Below are 14,983 nucleotides of genomic sequence, written 5' to 3'. Positions count from 1 at the left end.
ATGAATCATCATAAAATATTCAGATCCTTTTTCTTTTCCATAAAACCAAAGACCCTATCGAGTATTCTTACCCTCCCCCGCTGCAATAAGTGAGAGTGCATGAGCTGGAGATAGTACAACTTCTTCCTTAATTCCTTCCACAAAGGTGCCCTAAAACATGAACGTAAAAACAAATGCACATAGTTTCAACATTCTTATAATGATTATCATAAGCTCTTAACAGTGGAGTAAATATCATGGTTGCAAGCAAATAGAATACAGAAAACTGGCAAGAAGTTGAGATTTTTAATAGTCGTCCTTGACTCATATTAAGCAAATGCTAAATGAATCCAGAAGTAAAGTAAGTGCATCTTGCCCAGTTTTCTTTTTCTTTTCTTCTTTTTTTCTCTCCTTCCTCCTCCCCGCCCCCCCCAAAGAAAAGCATTAAACCTCGCTAAAGACCAAGCCTCTCACCAAAACCTCTCAACCCCTCTAAAAATCTTATTATTCCTTTCAAGCTAAATATCCTATAAAACAGCCAAAAACCCAACGTGCCAAAGAAACTGCGCCTTGTCACAACAGTGGGCACAGAGAAGAACCTCCTGCAAGATAGAACAGTCTCCATTACGAGCCAAACAAACCCCAAAAAATCTCCAAGAAGCTATCCCAAATTGAACAAGCAAAATGACAGCTCCCAAGGATATATTGAGACCCCTAGATGCATTTCTTCAAAAAATGGTCTATTGTGATCTCAACATGAAGGGATAGTCTCTAAACACGGTCCAAACTGTTATGTCTCTCAACATTGGTTTGGTTGTTGATTCTCGTAAATGGTGTATTGATCCTTCAGGTATTTTTTTTCTGTAAAAATCTTTAACTCGACATCTGAATTCTTATACACCTTTGGGCAAAGAGGTTTATGCGGATTTATGGAAATCAAAAAGTCCCAAGAGAGTTAGCATTTCATTGGTGATTATGCTCAAAGGAAGTCTTAATACTTCAGAAGTTCTTCAAAGAAAGTTACCATCTAATTGCATTTTTCCCTCCATTTGCTCATTATGTATTGCTGTTGATGTATTGATTCTCGTAAATGGTGTATCGATCCTCCATTTGCTCATTTGCTCATTGTGTAGTGCTGCTGGGGACTCCATGAAACATATTTTCTTTGATTGTCCCTATTCTCGAGCCAACCTTCTTTTGATGTTTAATCTTTAGTGGTTGTTCTCTAACTGTTTCAAGGCCAATGTTCTTCCATTCTGGTAGGGCCTGTTTTCCCCTCCAAATACAAATTTAGTGGATTAATGCAGTTAAAGCTTTATTATATGAGTTTTGGTTGGAGAGGAACCAATGAGTTTTCCAGAAGAAACAATTGTTTTGGATTGATTGTTTTGAATCAACTCGTCTAAAGGCTCCCTCCTAGTGTACTGTATCCAAGCACTTTGTTAGTCTTTTATTGCAATATATAATTTTCTTTTATCACTCCCTCGTAAAGTTTGTATGCTCTAAGCAATAGTCTCTTTTTCATTACACCAATGAAAAGTTTTGTTCTTTGTTAAAAAAAAATGTACCGTGGACTATTCCAAATAGGAAAAACAGGTGAGGTCAGTAGCATACAGACTTCAACTGCAAAAGGATTCGTGCATTCATCCTCAATTCCATTTGTGATACCAAAGGAGGGTGCCATCCTAGCCCCATCGGCAATTTTGAGTGTACACCCAACCATGGACTTCTTCAGGAGAACAAGAGTTGTTAATTTAGTGGAAAGGGAAAATTGAAGAAGAAGCTTCCTGAGAAGTGTGTGATAAGGTCACATTGAGATTTCCTGAATAAGCTTGAGGGCAAATCAAACCCTTGGGCTGAGGGTATTTCGAGGAGTGGAAAGCATCCGTAGTATTTCAGTTTTGTCAGGAGGAAACTTGTTTAAGTAGAGGCAGAGGAATGATTTTGTATGAGAGTTGAGGGATTATATGAGCAAAGAGTATGTAAGAGAGTGATGCAAATGTCGTTGTATATGCTTGTGGAGGTAAGCCCTAAAGGTTAGTAAGTGGGCCCCAGTCTATGATATTCGCTGTAAGAACAGTAGAGAGAGAAGGGGAAGCTTATAGTAACTAGTGGCTTCCAAGGAGAGAAACAAACCTCTTGAAAGTCAAAACGGTTTTGGTTAAATTACTTCTCCTTGCATCTTAATATACTACAGTGAAATGAGTTCTGTCACAAGTCCATTTAATAATCACTTTAACATCCCCTGAGCATCCTCTCTGATTCTCCTAGCAAGGAGAGTGTAAGCCCACCGCTAGCAGATATTGTCCTTTTTGAGCTTTCCCTTTCGAGCTTCCCCTCAAGGTTTTTAAAACACGTCTGCTAGGGAGAGGTTTCCACACCCTTATAAAGAATGCTTCGTTCCCCTCTCTAATCGATGTGAGATCTCAGAGTCCACCCCCCTTTGGGGCCCAACGTCCTCGTTGGCACTCCGTCCGGTGTCAACCATTTGTAACAGCCCAAACCCACCGCTAGCAGATATTGTCCTCCTTGGACTTTCCCTTTGGGCTTCCCCTCAAGGTTTTTAAAACGCGTTTGCTAGGGAGAGGTTTCCACACCATTATAAAGAATGTTTCATTCCCCTCTCCAATCGATGTGGGATCTCACTCAAAGCTGTTAAACTGGAATTTGATGACAATAAGACATTGAATAAAGAATAAGAAAAAAAAAAGTATTTACCTGATCATCCTCTCTGATTCTTAGATTTTGTCCAGCGGGATTCAATAAATCATTGACAACCTGGGATGAAGGAAACTATTTAGTGCCATTAAAACTACTCAACCTAAGTACAAACCTGATTTTGAACTATTTTACTTTTTGTTGCATCAGAAATCTAAAAGCTTAGAAAAGTTTGCAAATGAAGTGACAAAAAAACCAAGCATCAGAAACTAAAAATAAATAAATGGAAAGGAACATACCTCATTGTAGATTTCTAGGTATGACACCCGAAGAAGAAACTCCCGATTTGGGGTCTGGATGTAGAAAGACATTAAACAAAGCATTTCTTTGAAGATGATGTATTTAAACCATATAGATAATTTCCTTGTAATTACCTCTTGGATGATGCTAAATGCATCCTTCACAGCCAGTGGTATTATTCCTGGCGACCTCTGATCACCCTACAAATGGAGTGAATGGTGTAAGTTCATTGACAATATCATCTAATCCAACTATGTGACTATATAAATCACATTTTTCATAGTCTAAAAGGAAAGTATGAAGTACATTAGGTCTCATTAAGTTTATAAAAGCCTGCCAGCCTCCATCGAATATAGATTCATAAAATTGTGCCTCTTAAAAGTCAAGTCAAATGAAATACAAATGTATGCCTCTGAAATGTCTCTAGACCATAATCAAGCCATCAAAAGTTCATTCAATAATATGTAATATCTTAACTCCAAGTCAAAGTCATCTATTTCCTATTTAAACCTAAGAACTTGTGAATAATGAAATAATGAAATGCATGCGAATAATAATGCTTTTTTTTTATAAGAAACCAAGCATTCATGAAGAGAAAATGAAAGAAAATACAAGTGTGTACTAAAAGAACAAGCCCACTATGAGATCCCACATCGGTTGGGGAGGAGAATGAAACATTCTTTATAAGGGTGTGGCTGCTAGCGGTGGACCCCTAAACTAATTGCAAAAACATATCAAAATCCAAAAGAATCATGCTAAATTGATAATTACAGAAAGGCCGATTAAAAAAGCCCGAAGTCAAATCTAATCCCCTCCCAGAGCTACTCACCGAACCTCTCCGCCCCTTTAAATTCTGCTATTTCTCTCAAGCCACAGGCCCCACATGCAAATAATAATGTATTAATGTATTAAAATGTAAATAACTACCAATTTGTTTTATGTTTAAACATAGTCTACCGAATGTTGTAGGTAAATGATTTTATATTAACCTTGAATGAAACGTGACAAGTAGCTCAATAGTTCCAACTATTAAAAATGGATCAGCTCACATGTAGTATTAGGAGCAATTAAATGATGATACTTTGAAAGGCACAACAGAAACTTTATACTGCATAACCAAGCCAAAAGTGAATAATCTTCCATAATGTTACAGACTCGAAACCTAATTCTCTATTTGAATTGTAGTATTCTAGAAAAGTTGTTTCCATTTCGCCTCCATTTAGTATCTTTTGAAAACTCTTAAATTACTTTATTCTTATGTAAATAATTTATTTGGTTATCTCAGTATCAATACCCAATTGCCTCACCTTCATGGTTTCTTTGTTTTCCTATGACGGTTTTTTTTACTATTAGACCTTCATTCTTTTAGGAGTAAAACTCTTACGTATTAGTTTGGAATTGCTTTAAAACTAAATGATTTTAATTTATAACAAAACAAGTCAACAAAGGAAACAACAAAAGATTGATCCTAGCATAGAAATTATAAGCATCATAGCAATGGCAGGGATGAGAATTAGAATTTAAGCAGTTGATATGTTTAGAATCATGAAATGACATTACAATCTAGCACCAGTGACATACTAATACAATACTGCTCCTATTTTCTTTATAACAAACAAAGAAATAAGGAAAAGATAGTCTTCAAACATCTGTACTACGGTTAGTAATATGGTACGGGTTATTAAGTAAAAAACTCTTCAAAAAGACATGATTATGTTGCAAGTCTAAACTAGTCCGCTGTTTTTCTTATTAGATTTTTAGGTACATGTGTCTTTTATAATATAGAAAGACTAACTAAATTTGTAAATACTAGGTAACTATACAGATAAATTATGGAGGTCAACTACTTCCCTTATTTAATGGACTACATAAATATCTCTTAACTTACGACTAGGAATTAAATAAATATTCCTTAAATCAAGGTCGCTCCCTTCTACGGGTTCCAACCAAATTTGGACTACCTAAAATGAAATTGTCTCCCTTTGCTGATCAAGATTATTGAATTGAGATTATGATTATAAGTTATTGAGGCTATCATTTTAATAGGCATTAATTTGTTTCATTGCTGAATTTGTATGTTTCTTCATGCTGAGGTCAGGTCTCCTTTTTTCCTCACCTTCCGTTAAATAAAATGTTCTTGTTCATGCAAAGAAACTGATCATAAAGCAATGACGAAGACAATAAGGTTTGAATCTTACATGCATGGTGTGAGTCTTCCCACTGCTCGTCACCCCATATGCAAATATCGTACCTGTGTGTGTGGGGAGGGGTGGAGGAAAAGATGGAACATGATTAGGAAATAACAGCATATCATATTTTTCAAACAGCATATCATGCTCATAACAAAGCATAATGCAGAGATAACAATAATGAAAACAGTATTAATCGGCAGTTATAATGTTGAGACAGCACTTTCTAAAACCAGTTGATGTCACGTGTACTGATCAGGACCGTGCTTATGCATACTAGTCAAGCACGAATATGTACAGCATAAAATAAACGCAGGCTGTGTTGCAGACATGAGGAAACTCTTTTCCTACCCACTCTTTGTAGATATTGTTAGAATATATGAATTAGTCAATGTGGGTGGGGGGTAGCAAATCAGTTTCTGGTGAGTGGAGAGAATACAGGGCTCTAATTCTGTAGTATTTTTTCAGCCCCATTAATGTAGTTGTAAATCCTCATATAGGCTCTATCAAATCCATATCAGCACACTTTTCTGGGCATGTTAGGAGGAAAGAAAATGAACAATCATATAGAATTGGTGAGGCAATGTCAAGGAGCCATGGCAAAGGAGGTTCAAAAAATTCCCAAAAATGAGAAGCCTGTTAGCATTAGAACAGCAAAAGAAAAATAAATAAATAAACGGAGCAAAAAAAACGATACTCGACTTCCCTTTCGACACTAGTGACAGCTGAACTTATGGTTGTAGCTTTAAGGGATCAGGGATCGATTAATATAATGTTATACATTTCTTTTTTCTTCTACTCCTAGTCTACTGTTTCCTTCATCACAATGTATCCTTCTTGCTTTTCATGTTTAAAACAAAGCAAGATGAGGACAACTATTGTAACTCGAAGAAAACTAAATAAATTAATTAATTAATTATCAAGATATAACTCGAACCATTCACACGAACTTAACGTCAACGCAAAATATCACCAAACCAAATATCAGTAATGCTTACCATTAACGCCCTCCATAGCACCACTAACAATATGTTGTGCAGCAATATCATAGACATGACGAGTAGTTGTTGTAGGACCAAAAACTCGATCTAAAAGCATGAAGAGAACATATTTGAAGTGAGAAAACGCTACTTTTGGAGGCGTGACGAAACAAGATACAAAAATTTAGAGAAACAAAAAGAGTGAAAATGAATCTAAAACCTTAATACAATATGCAATGGCATATAAACATGAAGTACACATACCAGTAACACTTGAAAAAACTATAGATTTTTAACATGCAATTTTGATAATTTAATAGCACGATCAGGAGGATAATCATATTAGATAAAGGAAGTTCGCCTATGCATTTTTCTCCATTGATAGGGATATGATTCATACATGTCGTTCGCCCATGCATCTTTTAATCCAAGGGGCGAGCGAACTAATAAGTTATTATTGCAATTTTAATCCAAGTACAAATATCTTACATCAAATACACTTAAGAAAATTACCATAAGCATATGCTGTAGTCGGATTATGCTCATTCCTTACAATTGTTTCACCATCTGCATACCATGCAATATCCTCTCCTTGACGAATCTCCCGTGGACTTCTCAAAGCAAAACCGTCGCGTTCATTAGAAATTGGGCAGAAAACCTACTCATCAAAGCTATAGATAAATTTGCCAAAATGAAATGCACCTGAGCGGACGAAATCGAACCGTGACTGTGACATTTTCTTTGGATCTTTCCACATCTAAGTGCAAATTGTCGGAGTAAAAATACTGTGGCTTACTTCGAGCTGAAGAAGACGCAGGAGAGCTCTGCCCATCAATAGAAGTTTCCAGATACTGTTTCGATGATGAGGTAGTAGAAGATGATGGCGATTTCGCAACCTTTGTAGTAACAGAACCCAAGTTTTTGGACTTTGGACCTTGTCTGGACGCCATTACCACTTCATATGGATCCTAAAAAGTTTATGGAGAAGAACATCAAATATCTTTTAGGAACAATTTTGGTATATCAATTTCCTAAGAATTTGTTGAGGATTGTTGGGAGGGTGTCCCTTGGCTAATTTAGTGGAAGATTATGGGTTTATAAGTGAGGAATACTATCTCTATTGGGTATGAGGCCTTTTGGGGAAGCCCAAAGCAAAGCCATGAGAGCTTATGCTCAAAGTGGATAATATCATATCATTGTGAAGATTCGTAATTCCTAACATGGTATCAAAGTCATGCCCTTAACTTAGCCATGTCAATAGAATCCTCAAGTGTCGCACAAAGAAATTGCTAGCCTCGAAGGTGTAGTCAAAAGTAACTCATGTGTCGAACAAGGGGTGTACTTTGTTCGAGGGCTCCAAAGAAAGGAGTCAAGCCTCGATTAAGGGGAGGTTGTTCGAAGGCTACGTAGATCTCAAGGAGGCTCTATGGTATACTTTGTTCGAGGGGAGGATTGTTGAGAATTGTTGGGAGGGAGTCCCATATTGGCTAATTTAGTGGAAGATCATGGGTTTATAAGTGAGGAATACTATCTCCATTGGTATGAAGCCCCTTTTGGGAAGCCCAAAGCAAAACCATGAGAGATTATACTCAAAGTGGACAATATCATACCATTGTGAAGATCCGTGATTCCTAACAGAATTGTCATTCCTTAAACATGGGGTCGGATTGAGAGAACCTAGAAAAAGGTCATTAGTAAGAAAACGTATCATAAAATTCCTAATTCAAGGCCATCCTCCAGCACGTTGATTACTAGGATAAGCAATGTACTCAATAAAGAATCTGTAATACCCCATTTTTTTATTACTAGAAACTTCGACGAATATTTACATATATGGGTTCTCATTGCAAAGCCAAATTTCACGCTTGCCAAACTTCAAAACCTCACCAGCAAGTCAAAAATTCCTCAAAAATTAGAACAAAGAGAATAAGAAAACAACTAAAACGCCACATTCAAAGTCGAATTCAAGAACTTCCTCCTAAAACTCAAGCAGCCCAACACTGATTTCCCCTTTTGCCGCCCACCCATTTCCGCTAAACCAAACAGGATATGATTGAAGAAAGTAAATCACCTGGAACGAAGCTAAATCAAACAAGCATTGCAGACCAAATCCAGATTTTCAAGCAAAAATCACGAAATTCCGCAAGGGGGGTGTTCTTCGAACAGAGGAAAACGCAGATCTAAGAGTGAGGAAGTGCAAGTAAATTAATCAACCAATAAATCATAATCAAAGTCATGATTATAAGTGAAATAGAGATCAGAGAATCATACTATAATTTGTTGATTCCTCTACTTGTAGCTTTCCTTACATGCCTCGGAAGCGATGCCGTTCATCAAAGGCCTACAGCATTTATAATCCAAGTTTTAGAGAGAGGAAGGCAGCTCACAAACTTGCAATTTCAAGCATGGATATAGAAAAGAGAGAAAAAAATTAATGGAAAAGTGAAAAGGGTGTGATTGAAGTCAATGTCTATTACTACAAAAAGAAATTGTTGCCTACTCCAAAGAGAGAAAGTGATTGTTCTCACTGCTCATTTTTTATTGCAATCTTTACATATTATATATATTATAAGTAAAAAATTATATGATATTGTTAGCTCGATTAAAGAATCGTTCGTTGGACAAATACGTTATTAAAGGTGTTCAAATGAACCAATGACTCATCCTACCTAATCCAATGATGTTTTAAAAACTCGAACATTCTGTTCGTTTTGCAAGTTTAAACTTTTTTGGTCGGGCAATCCGAAAATCTGGTTCACATTACAATCTAAGCTAACTCAACCTTATTTTCAAATTATTATAAATATTAAGAGTATTTGGAAATGTTAATGATGCTTTTTGACCTAGGAAGTTTGATGTTTGACTTTTTTTTTTTTTTTAAATAATTTTGAAAAATAACGGGACAACCCAACCTAAGAATAGAGGTTGAATTGAATTATAAACAAACTCTGTTGTACTTTTAAAATTATTATAAATATTAAGAATATTTGACGTTGATAATGATACGGTGTAGCTTATAAATATTTAATATTTGAGTTTTATAAATTTTTCGTTATTATTGTGACATGTACGGTGAATAAATAATTTTTTTTAAAATAATTTTAAAAAATGTGATAACCCACTTGGATAGAGGAACAAGTGTGAACGAGAACATTGGGTCTTGAAGGGAGGTGGATTGTGAGATGTCACATTAGTTGGAGAGGGCAACGAAGCATTATTTATAAGAGTGGAGAAACCTCTCACTAGCATAAGCGTTTTAAAACCTTAAGGGGAAGTCCAAAGATGACAGTTTAGGCTGTTACAATAACCCGATGACACAACCAAATCCAACCCAAAAATAAATGTTTGATTGTTTACAATAGTGTGGAAACCTCCCCCGGGCATAAATGTTTAAAAAATGTGAGGCAAAAAAAAAAAATGCTCATAGTGGGCTTGGGCAGATACAATAACCCGACAACCCAAATCCAACCTAAAAATGAAGGTCTCAGTCAAGTTAGAAACTCTATTCGATCATTCGAGTCATGGACTCAAAATTTTGAGTTGGTCCAGCCAACGTTTATAGTTATATAAAAAAAATTCTAAAAATACAAGGAAGAAACTAAAATAAATTTCAATGGATTAAAAGTAACATTAGATATATATATTGGGTGACTTCCTAAGTGAGACCTCACATGGGTTGGAGAGGGGTACGACCCGTTTTTTATAAGAGTGTGGAAACCTCTCCCTAGCAGACGCGTTTTTAAACGTTGAGAGGAAGCTCGAAAGAGAAAGCCCAAAGAGAACAATATCTGCTAGCTATGGATTTAAGCTGTTATAAATGGTATTAGAGCCAGACATCGGATGATGTGCTAGAAAGGAGGCTGAGCCCCAAAAGGGAGTGGACACTAGGCGGTGTGCCAGCAAGAACGCTGGGCCTCGAAGGAAGGTGGATTAGTGGGTCCCACATCGACTAGAGAGAGGAACAAGTGTCAGCGAGGATGTTGGGGCTTGAGATGGGTAGAGTGTGAGATCCCACATTGGTCAGAGAGGGGAACAAATATAAGGGCATAGAAACTTCTCCCTAGCAGACTCGTTTTAGCAGACTCGTTTTAAAGCCTTGAAGGTGAACCCTAGAAGAGATCGTGAGATCCCACTTCGTTTGGGTTGTTGCATTGATATTTTCCTGAGACGACAATATCTGTTAGCAGTGGGCTTGAGTTGTTACGCTGAGAAAGTAAGTAACACGTTGAAAGAACGTGTATTGGTCTTTGGGGATGATTTTCACTCTTGGAAACAAAAAGTAAGTAACATGACTATGTCGTAAATGAATGTAGGGCACCTGAATTTAAAGAATCGTGGACATGACACGAACATTGTGGGGAATCATTAATATATCGATGTAACCAAATTTCAAATTATGAATAATGGGGCAAGAGATTATGTCATCAAAGAATTGGCGTGCAAGCGAAGCACTATTGGCGGCAATAAATAGCTCAATGAGCGATGATTGATTCAGTCCCTACCTCTGAAAGTAGAAGGAAGGCAGTGTCCTCGATTGTTCCAGAGAAAAAGATCATGGCACACCAGAACCGTGACATTAAAATATTGTGATGAGTTGAATTGAACGGGATTTGAGTATTGAGTTGAAGATGATTGTCGAGAATTGGCAGACTAGACGTGCTTTATAAAGTATAGTATAGGGCTAAACTATGCACTAACACGCGTGAAGAATGATTGTCATTAGATGGGGTTGGTTTGGTAAAATCATGAGTCCAATAATTCTTTCTATGTGTGAAAAACAATAATTTATTGAACAAAAGGAATTATACACGTGCAACTCAAATAACTTTTTGGCATTTATTATTTTAATAAATAAAATGCTATTTTAAAATTTTAAATTAAAATATATATCTTAATCACAGACTCGTCCCTTTATACTGACTATTAGGAGTCGTTACTGAAAAAAAATGAGAGGTAGAGGAAATTTTTTAATTTCATGACTCGAAATAATGAAACGCTGAGAAAGGCGGCTAGAACTTAGCACAAGACTCTAGTCTATCTTTATCTCATAGAGTCATGCTCGTGCTCTTTTTACCTGGTCCTTACTGGGCTCGAACATCCATTCATTCTTATCTTAGGAACAAAAAAAGTCATATTTTTTAGTTTAAGTGGTATAGGTGCGCAAATAACTAGTCTCGTGCCGAACCAACTAAGATACATATGCAAGCTAGCTAGTAATAACTTATCGCTACTAGAGGTTAGTTAGTGACCCTCCATGTGAGGACCCAGATCCACCGAGATATTGTCCGCTACTAGAGGTTAGTTAGTGACCCTCCATGTGAGGACCCAGATCCACCGAGATATTGTCCTCTTTGGGCTTTCCCTTTCGAGCTTTCCCTCCAGGCTTTAAAACGCGTCTGCTAGGGGAAGGTTTCCACACCCTTATAAAAGGTGATTTGTTCTCCTCCCCAATCAATGTGGGACATCATAATCCACCCCCCTTCGGGGCCCAGCGTCCTCGCTGGCACTCGTTCCTTTATCCAATCGATGTGGGACCGCCCCCAAATCCACCCCCCTTTGGGGCCCAGCGTCCTTACTGGCACACCGCCTCGTGTCTACCCCCCTTCGGGGAACAGCGAGAAGGCCGGCACATCGTCCGGTGACTGGCTCTGATACCATTTGTAACGACCCAGATCCACCGCTAGCAGATATTGTCCTCTTTGGGCTTTCCCTTTCGGGCTTCCCCTCAAGGCTTTAAAACGCGTCTGCTAGGGGAAGATTTCCACACCCTTATAAAGTGTGATTTGTTCTCCTCAACCAATGTGGGACATCACACTCCAGCCGTTGTAACGAAATGAATTTTTTTATAAATTTTTTTTTGACCGAGGTCACTGACAAGGTCGCAAAAATTTTGACGACCGTTGGAGTTTTCGGATCGCACAACCATGACCTCGGCGGATCGTCTCTAGACGTTCCCTCCCTCCTCCAACCTTCAGCCAATGTCTCAAACGCTAGCATAGAGGAAGAAAAGAGCTGAAAAATCGAGAAAGAGAGAGTTCATAGTTTTTCTGGCGAGAACCTGCGCCTCCAACGAACCCATGACCATACCTGAAGTCCTACATTTCAGTAAACTCTCAGACCTCATCTGTAAGGACAGGAACAACGAAATGAAGAGAGAAAATGATGGAAGACGAACGGTTTTGTCTCGTCAGACATAAATGTCGGCAAAATAGAGACCTTCGATCTAGCAAACACGCAGAGGATTAAGTACATGTCATGATATAGCGGTTCGTATGTAGTTAGGATATAGATCACTTCACTCAAATTTAAAGACATAAAAATAGCATGTTCTATTTCTTTACAAATCATAAAAACTCTAGTCAAACCTTAAAATTATACTTAAAATCAGTACTAATCAAAACAAGTCTTAAAAAACATAGAAAATTGAATTGAATCAAATCTCGTTAATTAACGAGATTTGAAAGGAGGAAGATGAAGAGGTTTAATTAACGAGATTTGAAATCGACAAAGAGACACGCGGACTATGAAATCGAAGGTGATCGTTAATGAAATTGATTTCATATGAGGGCAAAAACGAGCCGTGATCGTGAATTACACTAGAATCATAGCAGAGTCGAGTTTTGAGTACAATAAGTCGAACAACATCTATCAAAGAAACGGGAAAAAAATTAGGTGAAGTTGGTCTCAAGCAAGTGAAGGTTGAAGGGTTATTGATGAATGACAGACAAACAAAACAAAGCTTTGGTTGTGCTTAATGGGAGTCTGTTTGACACTGTATAAGAGTCTTGAATGTCAAGAGAATAAAGAGCTCGTTAGGAATTATTAGTAGTCACGTATGGAGATATAGGGAGACTGAAATGTTACTTACAACGAGTGACGATTCCTCCGTATCTGTTTGACTTCTCTAGAGCCCAAGATAGATGAGGATACTTTAACTTATGCACAAGAAGCACGATGACTAGATGGACCATGGAGAGTAGGAAATCAGAGGCTAAGTTCACCTTGAAACGCGAATATACCCTGTGATGTCCCACATTGGTTGGAGAGAAGAACAAACCACTATTTACAAGGGTGTGAAAACTTTCCCCTAGCAGGTGCATTTTAAAGTCTTGAGAGGAAGTCCGAAAAGGAAACCCCAAAGAGAACAATATCTACTACTGGTGGATCTTGGTCGTTACATACCCTACTGGATAACTTACACTCTTAGGAGTAAGCCGGGTATATGAACCCTAAGAACCTAAGAAGGCTAGGTCATTTTATTATTGAGAGATGGATCATAGACCACTATTTGATGGTGGGAGCATATAGAGCTGTGTGTCACAATCACACTTTTGTAGCAGCGAGATTGCAATTGTATGGCACTTATTAACCTAGCGAACAAGTGAGCCGGGTAGAAAGTCAAACTTTGCAAACAACCTTAGTGTATGATCGAGCCTCGGTCACGTTTGAAAGAAATATTTCAGAAAACGTGAGTGAGAAAATGCATTGAAAACAATTTGAAAAAAATCAATGTTATAAGCCAAAAGAGAATAAGTAACAACGACTTCAATAACATATAACACGGGTTGGAAGAATTGACAATTAGTCACGTCCCCTTATAGTACATCTTGGGACATTTTAGCCCTAATGAGTGTAACATGATTTTGGTGACCGATCATGCATCATGTGGCCATGGACAATACGTCCTAGACAAGCATAACCAAGATATCCGATACAAGCTAGCAACTCATTCGTACAAATGAGGAAAATATAAAATAATTAAATACTGAGAATAAAATAAAATATAAGATATAATATGTAAGATATATTCCATAAATAATATATCTCAACAGCTACATATCTTCGTTAGTTGGAGAGGGAAACAAGTCATTTTTTATAGGGGCGTGAAAACCTCTACCTAATAGACGCGTTTTAAAATTGTGAGATTGACGACGATACATAACGAGCCAAAACGGCCAATATCTGCTAGCAGTGGGCTCGAGCTGTTACAAATGGTTTTAGAGTAAGATACGGGACTGTAAAAAAAAAATCTTTAAATCTTTATTTTCATTTCTTTAGTAAATGTGATATCGATTTAAAGAAATTGTGAAAAAAAAAATATAATTATAAATTTAAAAATTATAAATTAAAAACGAAATCTTTATTGGTTGATATAAATACTAAAATAGTTTAAAAAAAGTGTTTTTTTTTTCTTTCTATTTTTAAAGATATTTTCAAAAGCTAAGCTAAAAAGTAATTTTGCTTTTAAAATTTGATTAAAATTTAATGAAAATTATAAAAAAGAAATAGTGAGAAAATAAAAATAATTTTAAAAAACATAAAGAATAATGGTACGTTAGAAACGTAAACGCTTCCCACTAAGCTTTTGATAAACTTTACTTTTCAGCTAGCCCGACACTATCCGACATTAACTCTTTGATATACTTCTCGATGGAAATATCCATCGTCCCATTAATAACGAATGGGCCCACATAATTCAATCCTGCTAGTTGCTAAATCATTCCACATCATTTTAGCAACAACAAAAGTTGTAAAGAAGACAGCAACAATACTACTCGAATAGGACGGTTTTAATATTCTCCATACGTAATCTTGAATTTTTTTTTTTTTATATGGATTAATATCAGTGAATATTATTTTTTAAATAAACTATTTAACAAAATTAAAATTTTAAAATTTAAGAGAGTTGAGTTATTTTATTATTATTATTATTATTATTATTATTATTATTATTATTATTATTATTATTATTATTATTATTATTATTATCTTTTTGGTGGTTATGGGGTATTTTCATTATAAAACTCTATTTAAATGATTATTTATTTCTAACTATAAAATAAATAAATAAATAAATAAATAAATAAAAATATAAAA

At 36.4% G+C, this 14,983-nt stretch overlaps 1 protein-coding gene across 1 annotated transcript in view; it reads right to left on the bottom strand.

Annotated features, from left to right (window-relative positions):
• LOC111803440 (kinesin-like protein KIN-7K, chloroplastic) overlaps positions 1 to 8,526 on the bottom strand; it is a 34,148-nt gene extending 25,622 nt beyond the window's left edge. Inside the window, exons 1-11 of the mRNA XM_023687845.1 lie at positions 8,378 to 8,526; positions 8,178 to 8,286; positions 7,717 to 7,783; positions 6,809 to 7,074; positions 6,620 to 6,717; positions 6,125 to 6,214; positions 5,136 to 5,188; positions 3,072 to 3,137; positions 2,937 to 2,990; positions 2,698 to 2,757; positions 72 to 150 (exon numbers count right to left, since the gene is read on the bottom strand). Of these exons, the coding sequence (XP_023543613.1) occupies positions 72 to 150; positions 2,698 to 2,757; positions 2,937 to 2,990; positions 3,072 to 3,137; positions 5,136 to 5,188; positions 6,125 to 6,214; positions 6,620 to 6,717; positions 6,809 to 7,074; positions 7,717 to 7,719 (769 nt within the window). The 5' untranslated portion in view covers positions 7,720 to 7,783; positions 8,178 to 8,286; positions 8,378 to 8,526. The remainder of the gene's footprint in view (positions 1 to 71; positions 151 to 2,697; positions 2,758 to 2,936; positions 2,991 to 3,071; positions 3,138 to 5,135; positions 5,189 to 6,124; positions 6,215 to 6,619; positions 6,718 to 6,808; positions 7,075 to 7,716; positions 7,784 to 8,177; positions 8,287 to 8,377) is intronic.
• Between the last annotated feature and the right edge of the window lie 6,457 nt (positions 8,527 to 14,983).

The sequence above is a fragment of the Cucurbita pepo genome, chromosome LG10 (genome assembly GCF_002806865.2).
Source record: "Cucurbita pepo subsp. pepo cultivar mu-cu-16 chromosome LG10, ASM280686v2, whole genome shotgun sequence".
In the NCBI taxonomy this organism is placed as follows: Eukaryota; Viridiplantae; Streptophyta; class Magnoliopsida; order Cucurbitales; family Cucurbitaceae; genus Cucurbita; species Cucurbita pepo.
This window is presented reverse-complemented; position numbering and strand designations above follow the sequence as displayed.